Source organism: Harpia harpyja, chromosome 7 (genome assembly GCF_026419915.1).
Source record: "Harpia harpyja isolate bHarHar1 chromosome 7, bHarHar1 primary haplotype, whole genome shotgun sequence".
NCBI classification, from domain to species: domain Eukaryota; kingdom Metazoa; phylum Chordata; class Aves; order Accipitriformes; family Accipitridae; genus Harpia; species Harpia harpyja.
Window position 1 is genome coordinate 51767402 of NC_068946.1, and position 26160 is coordinate 51793561.

A 26160-nucleotide genomic window follows, 5' to 3' on the forward strand; every position below is an offset into this window, starting at 1 on the left:
ATACTTGCCTGAATCACAGAGCCATTTGCTGCTAATACATCTTCCATTTTTGCATACAAATTGAGTTAGTGGCTCACACGTTGGGAATTCTGTGAAAGTGTTCAATAAGAAATAAAAAACCCCTATTTAATGTATATCCTCTTTAGCAATATTCTTCCACCTTCCTATAAGCATAAATTACACAAGTGTATCATATCAAACATTTGCATCTGCCAAGTAATTAATCTGGAGAAGAAAAAAAAAAGGTGACACACCAGAAAGAGAAGATAAAAAGGCTTTTAACTATAAATATTAGTCCAAACCCTATCCTTCCTCAACATGGACCACTGAAATGCATTATTCTGTGTCTTATAACATGGTCCTATATTCCCATCAGACCAGGGTTGTCTTTGCTACTAAGCATGCTAATATTTACAACTAATTATAACTTGATGACTGATACAAACCATATTTTCAATGTGTTTATTTATATAAAAAAGTTCTCCAATTGCAATAGCACTGCCAGTAAAAGACAGGAAATGGAAGACTATAAAATGAGGAGGTTAAGTACCAAGCAAAAGAACAGTCAAGAAATTAAGTTACTGTACACTGACATAATAAAAATCCCAAATTAAAATGTCAGTATTAACAATCATTTCCTTCAAGCATTCCAGTAAAAGTAGTAGAAAACTGAGACAATATCATTCACAGAGACTCATCTATATTACACACAGAGATTTGTTGTTATAATTGTCTAATATGCTTTTGCACAGAACAACTCGATTTTTTTCAGACTTGTTTTTCTTCTGAAACCAATGACATAGCTAGGTATGTGTGTTCATACCATTAATATGTTAAACAGTGCCTGTACCCATTCAGTTTGCAAAATACAAGATCTACTTTACAAAACCTGGCAAATTGTAGGAAACAATCTGAAAGTCTACCTTGATTCAAAAGGAAGAAGGAGGAGCCTAAACTCTCTATACAGACCATCAAGAGAGTAAGACACCTCTCCGTAACTGATACCTAATGCAAACCAAAGATGACAAACATGAACAATTTGCCTGAACTGCTACTTCAAGGCAAGTTTTTCCTTCACTGAAAGATTTCAGGTTGGAAGTTCCCACACAGTACATCCTAAATGCAACAGAAAGAAATGTCCAAAATGGTGCATATAGTCCTGTCAGGCACAGCAGAACAGTCCAAGATTAGAACAAATCTCCAAGCGTATTCCTCATAGGTTGCTCTAGCTACATTGGGTTGGTCTAGTGTTGTTACAACTGAGACAACGAAGCTAAACTTCACAAAGATTTTGAGAATTAGGCCGTGTAATTAGTACTAAAGTTTTTCTAAACTTGTAAAACATGCTACAAACATAAAATTTCCTTAGGACAAGAACAGAAATAGTCACTGAAGTCAACGAATTTCTGACCTGGGTTTGCTGCCTCTTGCCATCTTTGGTGCAGAAAATGTTTTAAAGTTAATTCAAAAGTTTGTGGTTTGTTTTTTGGGGTTTTTTTGTTTGTTTGTTTGTTTACAGAAGCTGAGGGGAAGTTTTGGCTTAAAGTCATGCATGAACATGAAGCACCAAACCAGCTGCATAAAATAGTAAAATTTAGAGATCACCAAGAACATCATACGACTGAAGTGATTATTCTGCTTCAACACAGAAGCTGTTTTTCTTGGGGGAACCATTACAGTGACAACAAAAATCTGTTCCAAGACAAATAATGGAGATGTGCAACTACGATGGTACTTAGCTACAATATATGCCTTACGTGCTTCAAGCAAAGCTGAAAGCAATTTTTAATTTCGTTTTTTAGCTGTTCAGTAATTTTTCCACAAATTTAACTCATATATTAAATGTAAATTTCTCCTTTTCCATACGTGAATGCCTTCATGACTTTATTTTGCATTCATCTGTCTACCCAAGACCTGTATAAAGAGACGGAAACTAATTAAAATGAATTGTGATTATCCTCACCACCACCACCATCCCCCATCTCATGATTCTCAGCCCATCACAGTCTTTCCAAGGATGTTTTGCAGTATCTCGAGTGTTTGCTTCTCAGCCCCAGCCTCCACCATCATCCACAGCTCCCTCTAACATCCTAGAGGACAGGCACAATACTTCCACTCATTGTCTTTGACAATGACCACAAGTCTTGTTTCCTTTAGGAAAGCAGTAGAAAAATAAGGAAGGTCTCTTTTCAAATTTTCTTCAGGAATGTCATGCTTCTTAGTAAATCTGATTGTATCTTTAGAAAAAATGTATGCATTATGATATTGGCATCACCTTTCCAGTCCTGCTCACCCTGGCTATGTACCAATATAAGTACGCTTAAGTTCTTGAATCAATAGGAGCCAAAAGTTATTCACAGATGAAGACTGGTGCAGTTAAAAATCAATGATATGAAATGGTAACAAAAAGCAAACCATGATTTTACCTTTAATATAAAAACTTGTGAACACAAGAAGAATTTTAAACTGTTTCATAGAAGAAAATATGTAACACTAAATAGAATAGCTAAATAAATGCCATTATCATGCCCATTAGCCATCAAATTATAAGGCAGAAGAAAAAATGAAATACTTCACACATTTGCACAACCACAGTGCTTGAGGATAAAGAAACAAGATTCTAAACCGTGAAGCATATGTAAAGTTTCCCCAAACTGAAAAACAGCAGGTGAAATAAATGCTGATTAAATGATCTAAAGAAACATTCCAGATCAGCTGACAGGATACCAAACAAAACATATGGGAAGAAATTACAAAGATGACATTAACTTCTGTGTATTGATAATGTGTCTGAGAACACAAGCTACAGCTAGTCAGATAAACTATGATAGTACCAAGTGCCATGCTCTACCATTACATAGAATATTAGAATTCTAGAGATTGCAAAATACCAGTCCACTGGGATCACCTATTCTACCTTGTACTCAACAGAACTTACTTGCTTTGAAGCATGGCAATTAGAAGTCCACCTTAATAATATTCTCACTTTTACTCACATAATGATTTTATTTTGATTTAGATTTTATCAAGTATGTCATCTGTTCTGAAGTAACTGATCAGATATCATTTACTGTCTATATAAAATTAGCTTTCTTTTTTTCTGGTTTATATCACTATTAAAGAAGAGAAAGGAAGTCAGTAACAAGAAATAAGGCAAGAGAAAGCAGGTGGATATTCCAGGAAACATAACAACTATTTACATGTAAAAATACTCAAAAATCTTGAATGCAGTTATAGAAGGAGATGCAGAGATTTACACATAGACTTAAAAAGTAAAAATGTAAACTCAACTAATGAGTATTAGCTGGTTGCCAGTCATGAATAATTCAAAATTAAACAAACTTAAGGGATTACAGATGAACAGAATTTACTGATTGGATCCTACATGTTGCCTTCCATAGATTCTCTGGTAATTGAGGTCCTGGAGATTTATGTTTATGGAACACAGGGCATCATGATGTCAGCATATGACTTTCATTTATGCATTTACTTTCTATTTTTTTCTCGCTCTCCACTGCAAGTGCTTCGTAGATATTGAGATTTTTGCAGAAAAACTGTTTTCAGTAATGGAACTCTAATAACTCTACTGAAAAGGTTTACAGCAGCAAGAAGTTTCAAAAAAGAAAAAAAAATGTTTTATCAACTACATTGTTTTCACAGTTTGGTTTTGATTAAGTAACAGTGTATTTTTATAACATTGAATTAAATTAGAATATCTGCTATATGTGAGAAAAATACAGGTCTACCTACTAAGCTTCCTAACAAATACACTTTAGATTTTAATTTTTTTGTGCACAACCTTTCACTTCATGTTTACATGGTTGTTGCTACTAAAATAATCAGTCAGCATTCTTTCCTGAAAACTCTTGAAAAGTCATTTCAGAAACATATCCTATTATATTGCAACACACTTATAATTCCTATCAGTAAGTCAAATAATATCACTAATATTACCTTGTAAACAGGGAACACCCTGATACAGTATTTTGCAGACAGCTCAATGACCCTTTTACTCTCAAGGCTCACAGCAAATCACCTGTGACCTGCCAAACAGATGAAGGCAGCCATGCTGACTTACAAAAACCTTAATTGTTTGGAAGCAGCTGATTAGAGAGAGTGCACTGCTCTTTGCAGTATCTCAGTAAAGCAGCAATCAGCAGAGCTGCTGATAATCTCTCGTGATATAACCAAGTGTGGTCAGTTGACCCTGGCTGGATGCCAGGTGCCCACCAAAGCCGCTCTATCACTCCCCTCCTCGGCTGGACAGGGGAGAGAAAATATAACAAAAGGCTCATGGGTCAAGATAAGGACAGGGAGAGATCACTCAACCAATTACCATCATGGGCAAAACAGACTTGACTTGGGGAAATTAATTTATTACCAATCAAATCAGATAATGAGAAATAAAACTAATCTTAAAAAAAAAATCACCTTCCTCCCACCCTCCCTTTCTTCCCAAGCTCAACTTCACTCCCGATTTTCTCTATCTGCTCCCCTGCAGCAGCACAGGGGTACGGGGAATGGGGTTACAATCAGTCCATCACACATTGTCTGTGCTGCTTCATCCTCTTCAGGAGGAGGACTCCTCAACTCTTCCCCTGCTCCAGTACAGGGTCCCTCCCATGGGAGACAGTCCTTCGTGAACTTCTCCAACATGAGTCCTTCCCATGGGCTGCAGTTCTTCACGAACTGCTCCAGTGCAAGTCCCTTCCACGGGCTGCAGTCCTTCAGGAACAGACTGCTCCAGCGTGGGCTTCCCACAGGGTCACAGCCTCCTTCAGGCATCCCCCTGCTCCGGCGTGGGGTCCTCCCTGGGCTGCAGGTAGAGATCTGCTCTACTGTGGACCTCCCTGGGCTGCAGGGGGACAGCCTGCCTCACCATGGTCTTCCCTGCGGGCTGCAAGGGAATCTCTGCTCCAGTGCCTGGAGCACCTCCTAACCCTCCTTCTTCATTGACTTTGGGGTCTTCAGGGTTGTTTCTCTCACATACCCTCACTCCTCTCTTTGGCTGCAGTAGCACAGTTTTCTTTTTCCCTTCTTAAATCTATTCTCCCAGAGGCACTACCACCAGCACTGATGGGCTCAGCCTCGGCCAGCAGCGGGTCCGTCTTGGAGCTGGCTGGCATTGGCTCTATCATTGGACATAGGGGAAGCTTCTAGCAGCCTCTCACAGAAGCCATCCCTGTAGCCCCCACGCTACCAAAACCTTGCCACATAAACCCAATACACCAAGAAAGACTAATTTTTTCTGCCAAATACAACATCAAAATAACCTTCTGTTCAAACCTGAAACAGTCTGATTTTACTGACACCTAGAATATGTTGAGGGGGCCCATGTGAAGAGGTATGCGGCTGAGATAAAGATCAGTTTTTGAGGGTGACAGTACTTGATAATGAAAAGTGTTAAGTTGACTGATCTGCATATTTGGTATTGTAGTTAAAAACTCATTAGTAGAAAATGCAGCCTTTTCTTTGGGTTTATTTATTAACCAAATAAATTATATTTGCCATTTCAGGAAGAGTATTACCAGTTCACATAAAACCAAAAAGACCCCTCATACTTTTTGTATCCGTCAGTTCACATGAAGAGAGATCCTTATATGTTTAACTTTTTATAGAATAATTTTACTTTTTTCCCCAAAAGAAAATTTACTTACCACAGGATATCATTTCATCAGTTTCATCTCCACAGTCATCCTCCCTGTCACACAGCCATGATGTCGGAATACAGCGTCCATTCCCACAAGAAAACTGGTCGACCTGACACGTTCTTGCTGTCAAGACAAAACACTCTAAAAATGCACGGGAAATGGACTAGATCTGTTAGGTCTCTTGGTGCATGTCTGTATGCAGAAGCTGCAAATCTGGAGGGCATCTCCTGGCCTGCTGCACATTTTACCTGATCTGACTAAACACCATTCACCTCCTTTGATTTCAGAGAAAATTGAGGTCATATGCAGGACTCTCTTCTTTCTACCTCTGTTATGTAGAATTCTCCGTGGTTTCTTCAACGTATGAGAACATGAAGTTTCATATATAATTATACAAAACTAGGTGGTAGAGCATTAATGTTCGATAACATTAGTGCTAGAGTCAACATAAGCAAAAATCAGGGCATAAAAACGTCTAACTTACAATTGGAATATTAACAAATTTTATTTCATAACATAAACAATGATCTAGTGAAATCCATGTTTACACAGAAAAATAGTAATAAACCACATGTGTGATGTGCCTGGCCTCACTGTTATATGAATTTCTGTCTTTGCAAATATGCAACTGTAATGAACCATTAAAGGAAAAGGAAATGTATGTCTGTCTTCTGAAGAAATAAAGATCACTAAAAGAAATCATGCTATGTAACTACATAAATTACTTTAAAAGCTAATGAACAGTAAAACTTCAATAAAAATCTATCATATAAAACTGACATTACTTATAATTTTGTTTATTCAAAATGTGAACCCATAACTACAATGCCAGTGATAGTGACACAGACTTTGATTCCAAATTTAAGCCTTTAGAGTTCATCTAAATGTGATTCCACACTTTAAAAAAAAATGACTGATATATCAGAAACACCAATAATCAAAAGAATAATTCTTCAATCGGTATTCTCAATTACCATTTTCCTTTTTCTTCATAGAAGTAGCCCAAAATACGATAGAAGAATATAAGTTTAAAATATTGCAAAGAAGTATATTTTTAAACATAATTAGTGTTTGCCACTGCAGGAACAAAAGGAAAAACAAGAATACAAAATTCAACCAATAGCCAACTGACACAGGATGAAAAATATGGTCTTCCAATCAGACTCTTATCCTACAAGCAAACAGCTGAATATCAAAGGATATCAAGATGTATTACAATCCGCAATAATACCACAGAGATGATATGGACACTCTAGCACAAATGCAGACCCATAGTGCTTTTAGCCAAATTGCACAAGTAACAACCAGAACCAGTTATTATACATGTGAAAATTTTAATCAAGGAAAATGAGTTCAGGGAATATTTTAATACACAATATATGCTGTCTATCACTGCATTTCAGTTTAAAATAGCCATCGGCTTATTGATGCCTGATATTTTGTGTATCAGATATTTAATGATTGTTTAGTACGCTCTACTGACAAGCACTAAACATCACTTCCATACAAGCAAAGGACAGATTTGGAACTCCATGATTTACTGCAGTGGAATCCGTAAACAATTTTCATCTTGGTATTTCCTTAAAAATCCACTATACAGTTAGTAACTTACAAATGAAAACAATTTCAAGGTACCAAGGGGAAACTGAATAACTAATCATGCTTTTGTCAGCATAAAATAAAACTTATTAGTGACATGGCAGTCATCACAGCATGTTAACAAACAAAATTCTAACTGCCTAAAAAGATTTAGCACGGACAAGTTTGTACCTAAGCAGTGCTTTGACAGTCAACCCATATGGATAGATTTAGTGCTGAATTACTTTGGAAAGCACAGTCAAGCATAAGGATTAAATAAAATATAATTTGTATTCCAGCCTTAGTAGCATCAAAATCTGAATTAATTTAAAATGTCAATAATCAGATTACTAATAGCAGACTGGTTCAGTTCAGTTCACAGCAGTCTTGAACTGTTTATGGAACTGGAGTTAGAGAACTTGTATGCACATCCAAGTAAAATTTTTACCTGCACAGGTTTTATTTGATTCATCTTCATTATTACCACAATCATTAGCTCCATCACAAAGCCACCTCTTGGGAATGCAGCGATTATTTTGGCACTTAAACTGATCATCAGGACAACTATGATTGACTGGGGAGAAAAAAAGAGGTTTTTTCCTAAGAAAATAATCAGAGAAAAACAGCTGAAAATAATACATTAAATGGTATTCCCTAGTGATGCAGTTAGTATGGTTATCCTGTATATATAATCACCATGATATAAAAATTGTTCACCAAACCAGTCAATTAAAAAATATTGCAGTACTTCAGTCATAAATTAAACAATACATAGTAAAGATTCTCCTATCATACTAGTGTCAATATGGAAAACCTCTTCTATGAACTACTAAGTGATAAAAGGTAGCAGCATTTTACAATGTTGCTATTTCCTTAAAGCAAAAATGTCCTCGATCACATTTTATCAATGTGATGAGGTTTGCAAACTGAAGTGCATATAAACAAAAAAAAAACCACCAAAGGGAATGGATGCAAGTTGCTAAGTGCATATCCAAAATATTATACCACAATGAGCAGGGATTTGGACAGGCTAAAAACTGCTTCTAAAATGATGCACATTACTGTCAATGGCCACATATGGATCTGCTGTTTACTTACCATGAAATTGTAGGTATCAAAAAGTGAAATACGCAACACAGTGTAAAACTGACAAAAAAAAAAATCTGGTATTCATGAGTGAACAAGGTATCTCACAAACATGTTTTTGCTAGCTACCAAGTCTCACGGAAAGGATGAAGACTGAATGCACAGATATTATGTAAATACTATTGGCCTGCTCTTGCAGCTGTAGTAAGTATGTATGTTCTGCTTCATTTATGCTAATAACAAGATCTATTATTAGCAGATCTTGCTAACCTTGATCTACACAAGAGCAGTAAACTACACAGTTTCAAATGCTGGGTTAAAAATAATCTCAAGCTACTTTCCACCTACTCAGCCATCCACAGTCTTTTTTAAAGTTTAACATATATCTAGAAACAAACGGTATTTAAAAAGAAAGAATGTCTTGCAGGCTTATCCTTGACATTTCAGTAGCTTTTATCTTTGACCTTTCTACCTATTCTTTCCACTGAAAACAACACAGAGTGAGTGTGATATCAATAGCACATGAACCCTTCATGAGTGTTCTGTGTGGAGGGTGCAAGAACACTGGAAGTAAAGATTAATTAATTAATCTGAGCAGAAAGGTATTCCAAGTCTCATAATACCTATGAAGCAACCTAGTTTGCAATGTGACTGGAAAACAAAACTGTTAACATCCATGTCATAAAATTAAAAATTGAAGACTTTTTCTAAATCTGACTTTAATACTAGACATAGATATTGTTTTAAATGGTACTTAAGCTTTTGCTCATATATATTTACTAATGTGTGTATATTCTATTCATAATTGCAAATATTTCAGACTAACTAGAAAAGAACTATTGAAATTACTATAGCAACTGCTGAAAAGAGATTAATGTTATCATACTGGCCACCTAAACTATGTATCACATACATGTACCACATAATCTGGGACCAGATTATGACTTCATTTATAGCTGTATAAACCCTTTGAGAATTAAAGCTTTGATCAATGAATTGATCTACATTACACTAATTTAAATGAGAATCAAGTCAACTCTGCCAAAAGATTTTCCTTCTGACTGTCTTTATTAGTTGAGCTCCTTATTTAAGTGTAAGAATCCCTGGTATTAAAATAAAATGTTAGTAAGCACTACAATTCAGAACTGGACAGATGTTTTGAAAAGAATTAGGACTGAAATTAGTAATGACTACCACATGGAGCTATCAAAATACATAAATGCAGGGAAAAAACCCAACAAACTAGCTATGTAACAGCCATACAGAAAAAGACCTAGGCATTACAGAGGATCACAAGCTCAGTATGTAGCAGCAACATCAGGCCAGTGTGAAGCAGGCAAGATTTACCCAAGGATGTATGAACAGGACTATCAACCCTCATAAACACATTTTCTCAGCCTAACCAGCTTCACAAAAGCCTCAGCAGAAGTATATACATTCAGTTTTGGACATCCAACCCCTAGGATCACTTTGCAAAGTTCAGAAAAGAGAAATGAAATCTAAAACTCCCATAATCTACTGGAAAAAAAAAAAGAACAGATTAGTGTTGTATTCTCTCAAAGAGGTAAGAATGAGAGACTATGATAAGAGTTTTCAGACACGTAGAACAGTGCTGCACAGTAGAAGAGTATCAGTTCTTCGTGTCTACAATTGATAGGGAAAAAAATAACGTATTTTCATTTCAGTAAAAGAGATTCGGTTTAGAGAAATGATAGAAATAAGAAGCATAGCAACGAACCAAGTAAGGAAAGGAATTTGTACTGCTGGAACCCTAATTTTATAGCAGGCTATTTAAGTATCTTCCAGGAATGACACAGATACAGAATTGGTATGTTTTCATTTTTTTCATTTCAACTCCTCTACAGCAAAAAAATACAGCTCTAGTAAAACTGTATTTTAAAGACAAAGTACATCTAATTTAAAACTGGAAAGGGAGGGTTGGTTTTTGTTGTTGTTGGTTTTGGGTTTGCTTGGGTTGTGTTTCTTGGTGAGGTTTTTGTGGTTTGTTTTTTTTTTTTTTGAAATACATTACAGAATCCCAGGAAGGGACCTGTTGAGATCACCTAGTCTAATCCCCTACTCAAGCAGGGCCAAGTAGAACAGGTCTCTCAGGACCGTGTCAATATACGTTTCAAGTATCTCCATGGATAGAAAATCCACAACCTCTCTGGGCACTCTATTCCAGTGTTCGACTACGCTTACAGTAAAAAAGTGTTTTCTTGCATTCAGATAAAATTTCATGCTTTTCAGTTTGTGTCTATTACCTCTTGTCCTGCTAGTGGGCACTACTAAATAAGCCTGGCTCCCTGTTCTTCATTCCCTCCCATCAGGTATTTGTACATATTGGTAAGATCCCTCCTGAGCCTTCCATTCCCCCCAGACTGACAAATCCCAGCTCTCCCAACTTCCGCGACAGATGTGCCAGTCCCTTAATCATCTTAATGGTCCCTTTCTGGACTTGCTCCTGTAAGTTCTTATCTTTCTCATACTGGGGAGCTCAGAACTAGACACAGTCCTCCAAATATGACCTCATCAGGGCTGAGTAGAGGGGAAGGATCATCTCCCTCAACTGATGGTGATGCCCTTCCTAAAGCAGCCCAGGATGCTCCCAGCCTTCTTTGCCATGAGGTGCATTACTGGCTAATGGTCAGCTTGTTGCCTGGTAGGACCTCAAGGTCCTTGTCTGCAAAGCTGCTTTCTAGTTGGATGGACCCCAGCGTATACTGATGCCTGGAGTTATTCCTCCCCAGATGCATTTCTCCTTGCTGAATTTCGCCATATTCCTCTCTGTCCAATTCTCCAGCCTGTCAAGGTTCCTCTGAATGGCAGCACACCCATCTGGTGCATGAGCCACCCTTCCCAGCTTCATATCATCTGCAAGTTTGCAGAGTGTGCACTCTGTCCAAGTCACTAATGAAGAGGTTACTAACCCCAGCATTAACCCCTGGGGTACACCGCTAGTGACTTAGCCCCAGCTGGACATTGTGCAACTGATCACAAGCCCCAAGGCCTGGCCATTCAGACAGCTTCCAATCCACCTCACTGTCCACATACCTAACCCATCCTTTGTCAGCTTGTTTATGAGGATGTTATGGCAGACAGTGTCAAAAGCCTTACTAAAGATGAGGTAAACAATATCCACTGCTTCTCCCTCATCCACCAAGCTAGTCGCATCACTGCAGAAGGCTATGAGGTTGGCTGAGCATGACTTCCCCTTCATAAACCCATGCTGAGTACTCCAACATTTAAAGAATCAGAAATGACGATGTCAAAACCAAAAGATGACTGCTCTTGTACTATGCCATGAAACAAGTACACGAGTGTCATTTGAAAGGACTACTATTATTATATGCAGGAAAAGAAGAAAATGAAAGATTTCCATGAATGACTTAAGGATTATCACTTTTGTTTGACTCCCCTCAGACTTACATTATTTTGTTTCCAATTTTTAAAATTAATTATGAATTGTGGGTTAAAAAGCATACATACAGCAAATTTCAGAATGCTCATCGCTGCCATCCAGACAGTCATCATCCCCATCACAGCGCCAGCGATCCTGGATACAGCGCTTATTGTTACACTGAAACTGTTCAGCTTTGCACAACTGTGGTAGCACTTCCCCATGTTTAACTAGGAAAAATATCCAAGAAGTACATCTATTTTATCAGCTTGATACATACAGAATGCAATACTACCTCTACATAAATAGATATAAATTCTTCTTATCATTCTTCACAGCATTTTTTAGTAAATTTTGCATATTTGAGGTAATGCCACCTGAAGCCTGTAGCAGCATGCATATCTGAGTGTATGGTTGAGGTAATATATTTTTAATAAATGGAAGAACTCAGACTAGAATGGCACTCAAACTGTTTTTTTAAATTGGTGCTTAGATGATAGTGTAAAAATATCAGTTTAAAATATTGCAATGCCTCATGAGCAGTGAAAAGGAAAATATTCTTACAGACACAGACCAAATTCCGGTGCACGTTAAAGGCCTAGAAAATGATTAGTGGATAGCTGATTCTTGTATCCAAGCAGCAACTCAAACACCTGCATTATGCACTGGTACAGACTTGGCAAAGAAGAAAGGATAAAATTCTGCTGAGGTAGAATTAAGTAGCAAGCTACAAGCTTATTGGTAAATCCAAACAGATACATTTCTCGACATAAGGTTCAGAATGCTTAATGTGTAAATACCACACATCACTCTATGACCCTATGAGGAACACCAAAGTCCTTTGAAAGAGCCAGGCAATGAAGTGTGTTGGGAAAAAAGCAGGAAACCTGCTTCATTCAGTTCTGAAAGTGTCTAACCTCTCTTCCTAATGCTTACATTCCATCTTACCAGTGAGAAGTCCACCTTCCAGTATTTTCTGCTAAAAAGAAAAATAGTTTTCTTTAGCAACAGTGATGGCTCTGCCAGCCATGCATTTGGGTCAAATTCAAGGTAATTGCAAGCTCAATAATGTTCATCATGTTATGAAACAATCCTTATGCTTTACTCATCTCTACCAGGCTTATTGGTGGAGACCTATGTAAAGTTTTACACACTACACTTCAAGAAATAGATCAATGAGATTAAAAATAAAAAACAAACAAAAAAAAAGAGAATTGAGTAAGTTACAAATATCAGGTCTAAACATTTAAAAAAATACCTGTATTATCTGATGAGTTATTATTTTTACTTGAAAATCTGACATTTTCTTATTAACACAGTTTTTTTTACTGACGTTTCAATGAAGATATCCAAGGAAGAGAAGCAAAAAAAAGACAGCGAAATTTGCATAGTCTGTGTCAGGACCTATTATATATAAATACATCTGCTTGACATATTTTATGAACAGTTTCAGCACGAACATTTTCTATGCCAGATTTCAATTTAAGATACTTACTCCATATAGTAATCTGAAACACGTTTATATAGATTAAATATAATATAATAATTATATAGATTAATTTCTGGTATTTCTGATATTCTTTAAAAGATGTCAGTGAAATATTTAAGTGCTTTATCCTATCAGACATTCTGAAATATTTTCCAATGTATTTCATCCTCAAATATTGTGTACTTAATATTTCGTCTTTTTTGACAACTCTTTATTATATTTAATAAACTGTCTTCAATTAGAATCCTTATTCAAGGAAGATTTCTTTGTCTTATAGAACGACAAAAAGCCTCTAGGAGGCCACACTTTCTTGTTTTATTTTCAGGTTTGACTTGATCCCTTAACAGTAGCATCAATTCAGATAGTCTTTAAAATTCTTACTCATGCAGGTTGTACTGTTTTCCTCCAAAAGCTGATTATCAGCACAGGCACAAACTCTGCCTCCAGGAATGGCTAAACAAAGAGTGCTGCAGCCTCCATTATTAACACGACATGCATTATCACCTGTGAAAATAAAAAAGCAACTTTAAAAATAACAGCCATGCTAGAACTAGGTTTTTTTTTTTTTTTTAGAATGTAAGCACATGAAGAATTTTTTACAATTATTTTCCTCTCATTTTAGGGACACATTATTCTCATAGTTTGGTTACTACAGGTTATAATATTTAAACAATTTTAGTTACAGGTTGCAATAAACTGTAAGAATAATAAAAAAACCCTACACCATCAGTTCACAACATTCTATCTCCCTTTTTTATGAGGAGAACAAATACTATAAAATATTTAATATGACGCAGCTACATGCAGGTAGTATTTTTAAGAAATTAAACAGTATATAAAGGAATGTTCTGAAGTATATTGGAATCTGCACATATTAAACCAATGTGACTACAAATGCAGACTATGAAAAAAGAGAAAGGAAACAGAAATTAACAGTACAATGAGATCTATGGCAGACAGAATACAAGGCGGATATTTCAATACTCTTTTCTGAACACATCTGCTATTTCTCTACCTTCTTCTTCTGTGTTATTGTTTATTCCCAAAAGGTGTACGCTGCTCACATGAAGATACTGGCAGCTGTCAAGTGTTTTAATCATCTACCAAGGACTGCTGCATCCTCACTGCCTCATTCCTTAGGCAACCAGACTTAAAACCGAAGCCAATGAAGCAAATGTTACCATTTCTGTTTGTGCCACTTTGCCCATGACTTAATTGCTTAGATATGCACTGCTGAGGACATTCAACTTCTCATGACCAAAGCTCTGTTAATTTCAAGTGTTGGTGATAACTGACTATGATCAGGCAAGCTATAAAAAACTTCACGTCTCCTGAAACCTTAAAGCACTTTTTTCCATCTTCCTGTCCTAGTAAAAAGCAGGTGTTTCTTCCTCTGCTCCTCCTTTTTAGGTGTACAAAACATTCTTCAACTTCTTGGGTTAAAACAGACTCCACACAATTCCCTCTCCTCAAAGCACTACCACTTTTCACAGAAAATGTAACATTAAGGTCTCATAGAGGTAGCTGCGAACACACATATTAAACTGTCCTGTCAGAGCCATACCTGCATGTGCAGGGAAACACTTTCAAATTATCAAATGAACATCAGATAACCAGCAAATAATTTAAGACTTTGAAAATTTTCAAATTTTAAGATGTACCTCAATACGTCTTACAATACAGACTTTGAGCATTTCATAATAACCTATTCCTAGACTTTTTTCTGACTCACCATACGTCATTTCTTAGAATTAAATGTGTCTACAGTTCATTAAAACCCCACTGAACTTTCAAATAAATTTATGTACAATAATTAATACAGAATGCTGTGGGAAGCTGCTGTGGTACTTGTACATGGGGCAGGGTGTGAGGGAGATGGCAAGAATATAGCTGTATAAACAGGGAAAACAGGAAGTCTCTATGAAGAGTGAGGGCTGGATCACAATTCTAGATAGAGCAGTTCCAACTTTAACTGGGCACTTAAAAATACTTTATTGGATCTTAACTTCATATTTTAGTCTATGACCTAAAGCATCGTACAAAAATCGACTCCTTTATTATGTCTATGCTCACCAAAACCCAAATAATGTGAACAAAACATCAAAAGAGTAAGAGATGCATTTGCATCTAAATCTTGGAAAACGTCAGGTAAAACGCTGCATCAGAAAAAGTAGCCTTGAAACTCTCTACATCTTTACAGGGCTACCCATTATACAAATCAAAGAATGTCAGTAACACTGATTTAAGATGATTATCAGACGCTGCCAAAACAAACAAACTAAAACATAATCTTCAAAAGTGATTCCAAAATTATAGAGCACAAGTCAAGGAAATTTGCAGTGATTTAAAGAATATACATAAGTTTGTCAGATCACTAAAAAATATAAGGCTATAGAATAAAGGACTATTTAACACAAATATAGAAAACACTTTGAAAACCCCTGATGATTCTGAAGCCCAATGCAAGCTTAAAATAAATAAATTCAAAATTAAAACACTAGATCAAAGTCAACTGGTTCATCTTGAAGATGAAAAGTTCCTACTTAACCTCATAATTGGGATGACAAACTACAGCACAGTAGGTTACTTGCTAAATAAGCGATAAAAAAGAGGGTGACAACAAGGAAAGTACAAGTACCAAGAGTTAAAGCAACAAGATCCTACATAAAAAGGTTTATAAAGTGAGCTGTAAGGAAGTCTTCAACCTGAAGGTCCAATGAGACCTTCAGTCCCATCAGTCTCGCTGAAGAGACTCCTAGGCCAAAATGACTCCTGAAATGCTGTACAACAAAGAGGTTAAGCCTCTTTACTGAGTAAGCTATGGAACGCATTTAGCTACCAAGTATTTATGAAATTAAATTTCCTCGACTGCTGTTCACAACAGCTATTTTATATGGGTGTTCTTAAAATATTCCCCAGATTTTAAAACTACTTTCAAAGCTATTATCATATTTTTCATATTTTGCCAGCTTTTAAAACAGCTGCTGCCCTGCCACTTGCATATGATTAAATTAGGCTGATTCCATTTTGATTTGCTAAAAATTAGGCCAGAGCTAAAACAACGTACTTGCATCTCAGTCATCATTCTAAGAAAAAAAAAAAACTGTAACAACCACACACATTTGTTCTAACTTCTCATTTACAAGATACACCGAAGCATTTATTGCTGCTTAGCAATCATTGTACTTCTATGTTTTCATGAGTATTCATTTATGTTTGCACCTTCGCATAAACCTAACCTCAAGTACTGCTAAAGTTGTGTAAGCCTACTTTTAGGATCATACTACACATATGAATAGCAGCAGCCTGGGGCTCATCAGCTCTTCTTTGCAAACTGGAGAGTTAAAATACCAATTGATTTCAGAAGAGGCTATTTTAACTGCTGTAAATGGACTTACACAAGAATTACTTACGTATGAATAGCAATCTCCCCTTTCACAGCAGTGGAAATACCCACAGGCCTTGGCAGGTTCATATGCTGGCTGTAAATCCAACTCCTGTGATTACTATGCTTCCCGCATAGTAATATGCTTCCCACCCCCCCATTTCTTAAGGTATTCCTGATGCATAGTGACACAAAGACTAAGCCTAACAAAGATGAATTCTAATTTCTGAAAGCAAGAAAAAAATGTTCCTCTGCAAGAGGATCATGCCTCATGAGATACAAAGACAGTGAAAAACACCTCTTCTTAAGGAGATACCAGAAGAAGCTTAATGTCGCTGCCCACAGTACTAAGCAAAGCAGGATTGGCACAGTCAAGTATCCTGTAGAAGACCTCCTAATAAAGATGCCAGTCTCAATTCAATTGTGCCAAAATAAATTGACATGGTTTCTGCTTGTGTAGTGACAATAACAGCAGCATCAAAAAAGGAACCTCACAATATCAGAGCCAAATGTTTTTAAGGTACATGTGCATAAGCTATAAAATATAACTCATACCATAAAATGAACTACTGTGGTTTTCTCTGTACAACATGGTTGAGCCTTGGTCTTGCTCTTTCAGAAGAAACACACACAAAGAAAAAAAAAATTAGTTTCACTTTCTTTAAAATAAATGCTTATGCTCCTTTGGGAACAATGCAAGATCAACCTCACTGAGCAGGACAAAAAGGGAAGATCCTAAAGGCTGCAGTTACCTTGCAAAATTCCAATTGCAATTTCAAACAAAGAATGCATGAATGAGCTAAATTCACTTTCTCAAGATTTAAGCTCATTCAGCTAAAAATGTCTAAAAGGTAATATTTTAGTCTTCTGTCTCTGATGTTAGCTTATTTGGAAGCTAATAGCAACTGCATTCATTTTTAAATTTCCTTTTTTCTAGAAACAAAGGAACTTTTAGTATGGAATAAAGCAGCAGAAGTACCAAGTATTTAAAGCAACCACCACATCCTCTCTTAGCAGACACAGTTCAAAGTATTCTGAAATTTGGCCAACTTGAGGGTAGATTCGGGGGCAGATATTGCCATAAAAAAACCAAGCAAACCCAACAAAAATCCCCCAACACATCATGTTTTTACATGACTTTGGAAGAAGAGAGAGTCCCTGAAAAGCATCTGTGATAAGAGACACACTCTTACAATGACCTGGACATAGCACAGTACTACACATACTACAGTTTGGTTTAGGTATTGAAAATTTAGATGTTACAATATCAGAAAGGAGAAACTTTCACCATTGTCTCCATACTCATAAAACCAATTACAAGTTGGCTGTCTGGACCTCACCACTCCATAGTCAAGTATTATTGTCAATGGCTTTCCCTAAGAAAGCCTAGCTGGACATAGAAAAATATTATTCAGCGGGAAAGGGAAGACTTCGTATTAACCTGTTGTAAAGAAAATCACTAAGCTTTCCAGTAGGGCCTCAGATGGTTAAGTGAGACATTGTAAAAAGTGGTTTTCCCAAGGAAAAACAAACTGGAAGATGTACTATTAGATAGAGAAGATGTCTTTGTCTTCTCCAAAGAATATTAACTATATATCTAAGTCTTCAAATATTGTAAATTTTAAAATGAAACATACAATAATACTATACATGCAGATATTACATGCCAAGTATTTTGCCTATACATGTGTGTACTTCCCAGTTTATATTTCAGCATCAATTTGAAAACTAAACTGTTTCTTTCCTTTGTAAATCACCTGTTGTTTTTGTTGTTGTATAAAAAAAAAGAATGGTAACACTAGACAAAAGAAAAACAATAAAAAAATATTTAGTATGTATGGTATATAAAACCTCTGAAATAAAACTACGCAAAATATTTAGCCAGTATATATAGGGAAAATATTCACTGTACTTTATTTTCATATATACGTGGATCATTTTTTTATACACACACAGAAATGTATATATACACATTTGACACATACATATATGCCTATAACAAATATAAAGGCTAAATATTTTCTCTGTATCTATGAGTGCTAAATATTTTTTCTTATGTTTTAATTCTATCCACCCTGTACTAGTTTTATCAGTTGCTCTCCAAGCCACTCATTGACCACAAATGACAGAGACACAGTCAAATCTTCCAAGTGCTAAGAATAGACATGAACAAGACGCTGCACCCACATCCAGCTGTGAAGGTAATGATACTGTGAAAATAAAATTGGGCTTTATGCACAGGGACACAGTACTCATAACAGGGCCTGTAAACTTAAAAAAAAAAAAAAAAAAAAAAAAAAATCACTGTTTTAAGAACCACATTTTAACATGGTATCTGTCCTAAGCAGCATTCCAATAAATGGTGAAATTTAATTTTGTTACTTTTCTGGTTCATGTACAGAATCAAATGTAGCGGGACTGCTAACACCTTAAGTGTCTGATTTTCTACAGGAACTGAACTGGAAATGTTCTACATGTCAGAAATGACCATTTATAGAGATTAATGAGATCTATAGACATTAATATTTAATACAGTCATCTTTTAAACAGTATTTTATTTATACTAATTCCTGATGTTCAGTTTTATGTTTGGTAGCAGGCATTAACCAGACATTAACCAGAAATATGTTTTCATTAAAGAGAGCAAATATTCAACAACTCATCTGAATGCTGTATGCAGTAAATGCATCTAAAAGTTTTCTGCAGTAAAATACATTTGTAAATTTACTGGTATAGTAGCAATTGTATTTTCTAAACTCCATCCATGCAAACCTATAGCCTTTATTTCATTTCTCTACTTATATAAGTAGCAACAATTACGTATTTTTGCACTACTTCAAAGGCCACTTACTCTGATTCTGTGTAACAGCACCAGGTACTTTCAGGAGATTAAGTCATACGGTGCTGATGTAGACCCAGACGGGGGAGGAAATTACAAAAAGGAAAAGACAGACAGGATCTATGATATTATTTAAGCAAAGGTAAATGCAATAATATATTTTATGTCTATGAGCCAATGTGTTTATGTTATCTGTTCTATTTTATACATTCACAAGTATCTCTTTGACAGACAAGAAAAATGGCAATAAAGGCAGTGTAAATACACAGAAGACATTCAGACGGGTATAATACTATGATTCACTTTTTGGTATGGATGAGATGACCAATTTCAACATCAATGGATTGAAACATCGGAAAGTATATTTCTCATGCCACAAGTCATATTCTTTTTTCTGTTGTTATCTAGTCACCCCAAAATACTAGGAGACTGTAAGGGAAAAATATCCTTTTATAACAGACATTTGGAGAAACTGTATGTTGTAAATACCTTGCTGTTTACGTGGATCATAAATCTGGAGCCCAAACAAAGGTGGTCTCTCGCTTCTTAACAGTGTCACATTCCTTGTAACCAGATCCAACTGGAAAATTGACCCATTCATATAATCTGTCCAGAAAATATAATTTCCATGATGTGATAGTCCAAAAGGATGATTCAAATCTTTTCCATTGTAGACTACCTGCAATTAATTAGTGGTAGGTGAGCATTAGCAAGGTTAAAATAATTATTAATTTGTCTTAGCATACACTGCAGAGAACATAAAATAGGAAATAGGAAAACTGAGATAAGTACTGTGCCCAAACATAACAACTTAACGCAATAAAACCAAGTAAAGAGTGTAAAGCTGTTCTATGCACCAGCATCAATATCTAACTTCAAAACTTCGTATAAATTCATTTTAAGTGTCCCCTGTCAGTTAATGCAAAGGAATGTAGGTAACCATGCAATCATTACGTTCAGTAAATATCTACCCCCTCCCTAGCAAGGAAGCATGGTTCTTCGTATAACTTTGAGTATCTGTTAAGTACATCAAATACCTGCTTCTTTTAAAGCAAGGAATAGTGTGTTTGAATTGCTTATTTTTGTTGAAGTGTGAAGTAAGTGCAGAGATTGTTTATTTATTTCTGTGAACTTCCTCTCTAGTTTGGGTTGTGATAACTTAAACAAAACAAAACAAAAAATGCCAGTTTGTTCCCAAAATAAAACAAACTTTCTTCCATGCACCTTCTACTTTTGGTTTATTAACTCATACATAAAAGTACAAATTACACCCCAAATCTTGTCTTTATTTTATTGGCTGCAGAAATGTTCTAAAACTGTGTCATCTGCTATAGGTCCAGTCTCAGGACTCCTTCACAAGAACTGCAACTACCACTACACAAGAGCTGTCTGATAAAGAGGAACAGTTTAAAAATATTTTCAATCCCTACAGAACAGAAACAAAACTTTAAAAATAGTCTAAACTTACCATCAAGTAAATTACAGTAATTAGAATGATTTACTTTAAAAAGACAGAAAACTGCAGAACTCTAAATCATCTACTTTTGGGAGCCCTGCCTTTATACTTCATCATAGCAGCTGCAGTTTGGAATGACTGGGTTCCAGTCTTCTTCTGCTGGCTGGGGTCCTTGCTTCAACTAATGCCCAACAGTGTATTTCTATCTTGCCTCTAGAAAGAAGGAAGCAGTTCATCAGATGCCCTACCTTGTCTCTACTTAAGAGACACAAACCCAAGAGAACAAGGAGATAGAGCCAACTAAAATACAACTACTTTGAGGTGACAAACATCATGCCCTTTTGCCCTTCAAATTTTCTCTTTAGGCTTGGAATTCTTTTGGACAAAAGTCCTCATCTCAGTTAACTGATTTTGATCAAAATTAATCCATCAGTTAATTATCCACCAGCTACTCGTGGAATTCTTGTAGGACTTCCCCACCCGCCAAAATCCTCACTATACTGACACAGAATTAAAGACGCTACCAACCGAGTTGTATTTTGACCAAAATATCCTATAATTAAAAACAAATGATTCAGCATCAAAAGCAACTATCTTCTAGTTATTTTTGGCTAGATAAATTTTATTCAAGTAGTTATGCATTTTATTTAAATCACAGGATTATAGAAAAAAACTTTTCAAAAAACCAGAACCATTCTGTGACACTTCAAAATAAAACCTGTAAAGACAGGTGCTTCTTATTATTCACCAGTTCTAGTGGGAGCCAAAAACAGCAGTTCCCACTAGTAATCCACGTGTAATCCATGGCAGCTGCATTTAACCTTCCTAGAGCTGTTCTGTCCAGGAGCTTTTCAGGAAGTCTAGCTCTGCTAGTAGTCAAGGATCTCTAATTAAAAAATGTCTTTCTGCCAATGCGCTTAGCCCCCTCCCTCCTCCATTACAGGACCATAATGGATTTGGAGCAAAAGTAGGAGCGCTAAAAGTAAATCCTAACCTAGCCATTATGATAAACTGCAACACTACAGCATTAGTACAGGCTTAACAACAGATCACTCAATATAAAGGATTTTAGAAGCAATATTAAAGCAATACAAGCTCACACAGGGACAAGTTCCAGGGAGGACTGTGTCTACAGTTACTACTTTCAGTACTAGAGATCTGCGTACTGGTCCTATCAAGGCTATCATACAGAGGGAATCATGAGTGAAGGATAAATGAGAAGTCACAAGACATATGTTTTGTGACAAAATCCTCCCACAGAAGGACTTAATGCCCACTGTTCTTAATCAATGGTGAAGTTTCAGTTGTCAAGGTACTGATTTTATGAAGCAGATGGTAAACTTTCCCCAAATTACCAGACTCCAGTCTAAACTTTAACCGTTTTCCAGATGCCTGTTCTGTGCTTGTTACTTCTACAAAACAACACAGAACTTCTATACAGACTTGTATCTAGCTAGCATAGCCATTAGTAACAACTAAAACAATCTCTCTCCATCTTTGACTGCACTTTTTGAGCGTGTCCCCTCTGCATATTACCACAAATGCTCAATCGGGGTGTGCTGGGATTCATCGAAAGCGGCTTATCCAGTGAAGTTAAATAAAAGCCTCTCTCTGGTAGAGCCAAAAGAAATTTTTTTTCTACTGAAAAGCTCTTTGTAGCTTCGTGGCTCAATCAAAACGTAACTCATTGTCACATGAGAAAAATAGATTGAAACAAATTTTTAAAAAATCAAGTTTCGCGTCACTTTCTAAAGATGACAATTTTAAGCTGTATTATAGTCTCCTGCAGGAGACTGCCAACATTGCTTGTTTCAACAGAGATGACACTGGACGTGCTGCAGGGTTATGCAGACTTTAAAAAGCTTGAAAAGTATTTTTAACATAACACAGTAAAATCCAGAAAGAGCATGCCTGTGGCAAAACAGCAGTATTTTTCTTTTACCTTTCTGTCAGTTCCATTCAAAAATATCCTTTCAATGTGATCATAATAGGCGTCACACCAGTATAATACATTGGCATGATAGTCCAGAGTTAAACCATTTGGCCATAGCATCTTTGAAGTTACAAAAATCTGCCGGCTGTAGCCATCCATCCATGCCTTCTCAATTCTTCCCACACTGTCATCTATTTCATCTTCTTCCCAGTCTGTCCAATACATCCAGCTATGAAATTATAAAAATGAACATTCAGATACCATTTTAATCATGTGACTTATACTGTAGACTTTTAGCAGCAGTTCGCAACAGTATATCCACAAGCCAGAGCAATTTTGACTTTTGCATGTTTCTTTCCACTGCTATTTCTGTAACTATATTTACTTTCCCTGTGTTCTGGATGCTGCTGAAATGACACTTATGGTGTTCTGCTCATATTGTAATGAATTACATGAAGACCAAATGGACTAAGTGACATGAAAAGTGAAAGAATTCTTTAAGACCTTATTTAATCATACCAGAATTCTGATTTATTTTATTTTTTTAAACCAGCAATTTTATTGACTCTGTCACAAAGTTCAAACTTTTACTGTTTTGGGTTTTTTTTGGCCAAGTCTAATTTGCCTTTATGATGCAAATCTGCTTTTTATTATGCTTAATGTTATCAAAAAAGCTGCAATACATGAATTAATTGCACTCTAGTTTAATAGCTACAAGATAACCTTGACATTCTGTGAACTTCACATCCCACATGAAAGCAGCTAAATTACTCAAGGAACTATTATGAGCACTCTGTCCCTCACAAAAATGTTTAGAAAGATCGATGGCTATAAAAATTGTTTGAAAAATAGCTGGTGGGCAATTTTAGCATAGCTTTATGGTTTATAATGGAGTAATATAGATAACCAAAACAACTCTGAGAAAAAAGTATCTATGCTACTTTGGAAAAAATAAGCAAGCATTGTAATAAGTCATCTAAAAGTATTAGCTCAGATGAGTTCTCTGAGGCTTTCTCTGCTGGATACTACAGAACATACCCTATGTTTCTTCTCCCCCCCCCCCCATTGAATTAATCTGATTATCATATGTTATTACAGAATTTGCTGGTGACAACTCTTATTTCAACAATTTAAAATACACAACTTGAACTTACACAAAAGCGGAGGTAGCATGCTAAGAAACACCACTTTCCTTTTTTCTTACCCCCCCCCCAAAGGAAAACAGGTTCATGGGAAGAAACACAAAAGCCTGTATGTAATCTATGAAGTATCTAAACAGCATTTCAGATCATATGATGCACAGTGACATCAATATGCTGAAAATATTTACTAGACAGTAGACGTCTACTTTTAAAGTCAAATCGAGGATTTCAATTATTAAGCATTTTATAGAGGAAAACCACCATACCGAACTTAAATGGATCCTACTTGTTAAAGTTGTCATGATTTAATTGGTGTTTATGTGCCTCACCTTTGATTTCACCAGATATCTGTTTCTGAAATAACTTGTATGATCCTAACCTACTTAACCTGTCTGTACTTCGAAGAATAAAGTCCTCGAATTTAAATTCTGAATTTACAAAGGAATGAAACACTGAAGTTAAAAACAGTTTCATTATCAAATCTGTGCAAATGATGCCAAATCTACTGGTCAAAAATTTTACGCAAATACACTTTTATGTATAAGCATAATTTGATCAATTTGGTTTTATATAAGAAATTGGAAGAGACAAAGAAAAAAATTGTATCATCATTACACAGGTTTACAGATATGCAAGTGTACCTTTTTTGTTTCTTTTCTGTCTAGTCCAAGTCACCCACCAGAAGGTTCTTTTGGGTTCTTTTAATATTTTTGTAAATATATGCTAAGAATATCAACCATTTTTTTGATCCACAAGGCTTATAAACTTCATTGCATGTTTGACTCAAACAACACCAGGTTTAATCACAGAATTATAAAACCTGCATATGCCCTAAAGCTCAGGCAGAGACGCAGGTCAGTATGGCATTTATTTTATTGGAAGACAAAATACGTTTTACAAATATTTACATGACTGGTCAACAGCAATTACTGAGCTTTTCTCCATTAACTTTTTGTCTGTACTTATTCCAGTTATCATGTCATAAGCTAAAACATGCTTACAGTAACATTTACATTAATGTGCTTTAATTGTATCTCAAAATGTAGTTAAAGCTTCTACATTGGTTAAATCAAGGCTAATATTTTCTAAACATAATTAAAATGCCATAATAAATGCTATGCCTCAGGAAAAGCTTCCCTGAGAAGTATAATCACAAAGGGCATGCTATTTTATTAGAAAAGTGTTTTATGTAATAGCCCTTTTCAGACAATACATCTTCATACACTATTTCCTGTGCCATGCATTTACTGAACTGGAAAATTTAACCAAGTAATTGTAGGTATGGTTATGGTTTGTGGTCTGATTTTACATCCTTACTATCTGACCTTAATTAATTGTAGCCTTTCCACAGTCACTTCCACTCCTCAAAGGACAAGCTCAAAAGTGAAACCCTGATAGTATAAATACATTCTAGTACTAGGAAAACAGCAATCAATCCAGCCACACTAGAATTACCTGCCTACATCATTCTCCAGTGACAATTCCCTGAATAAATGTAACAGCAAATTTTTAGGTAAACCATTACTATACCACGCTAATATACTGGGGGTTTTTATTATGCAGCCTATCACAATTAATTATGATAATAAGTAATGAAAACTACCAGTCTCATTTAGTTTTGTAAACCAATGTGTACAAGGATATGGTTATCATCATCTTCAGAAATTGAGACTTACAAAGAGAGAAATAAAGAAGAGTATTATAAAGTTCACTTCGTATTAAAAATACATACAGGTCTGTCTGATACACTCAATTTGTTTGAGAAAAAGGTGAATCACATTCAAATTAACTTGACACAGGTTCAACAATGTCTGGGCATACACATTCTTCTGAAGGCTTCAGGCAAGAATGCTGGACAGGAGTTACAGATATTACAGACTACTGCATGACTCTACAAACCCCATCCTAAGCAAAATTCAGTCCCATGTTTATACTATAAAGACATGCATTAAACAACATAAATTAGTCTACTTCATACCCATTGACAGGATCAACAACAATTCCTCTAGGATGGGACATGTCTCCCTCCAACAAAGTTTTTCTACTCTGAGCAGCTTTTTCCAGTCTGGCTACAGCAATCGTTTTCCTGTGGCCATCGTTTGTCCAATAAAGATTATTTCCAATCCAGTCCACTGCTATGCCTTCTACATTATCAAGATCTGTTGAGAGAGAGAGAGGGAGGACAGTAATAAGAGATGAAT

The 26160-nt window shown here is 35.9% G+C and overlaps 1 protein-coding gene across 5 annotated transcripts in view; it reads right to left on the reverse strand.

Annotated features, from left to right (window-relative positions):
* Positions 1-26160, reverse strand: part of LRP1B (LDL receptor related protein 1B) — a 761175-nt gene that overhangs the window by 265471 nt on the left and 469544 nt on the right. For all 5 annotated transcript variants that reach the window (XM_052792801.1, XM_052792800.1, XM_052792798.1 and 2 more), the window contains 8 exons: positions 25938-26118; positions 22827-23046; positions 19918-20107; positions 13586-13708; positions 11805-11945; positions 7678-7803; positions 5658-5774; positions 9-89 (listed from right to left, as the gene is read on the reverse strand). In XM_052792801.1, the coding sequence (XP_052648761.1) occupies positions 9-89; positions 5658-5774; positions 7678-7803; positions 11805-11945; positions 13586-13708; positions 19918-20107; positions 22827-23046; positions 25938-26118 (1179 nt within the window). The remainder of the gene's footprint in view (positions 1-8; positions 90-5657; positions 5775-7677; positions 7804-11804; positions 11946-13585; positions 13709-19917; positions 20108-22826; positions 23047-25937; positions 26119-26160) is intronic.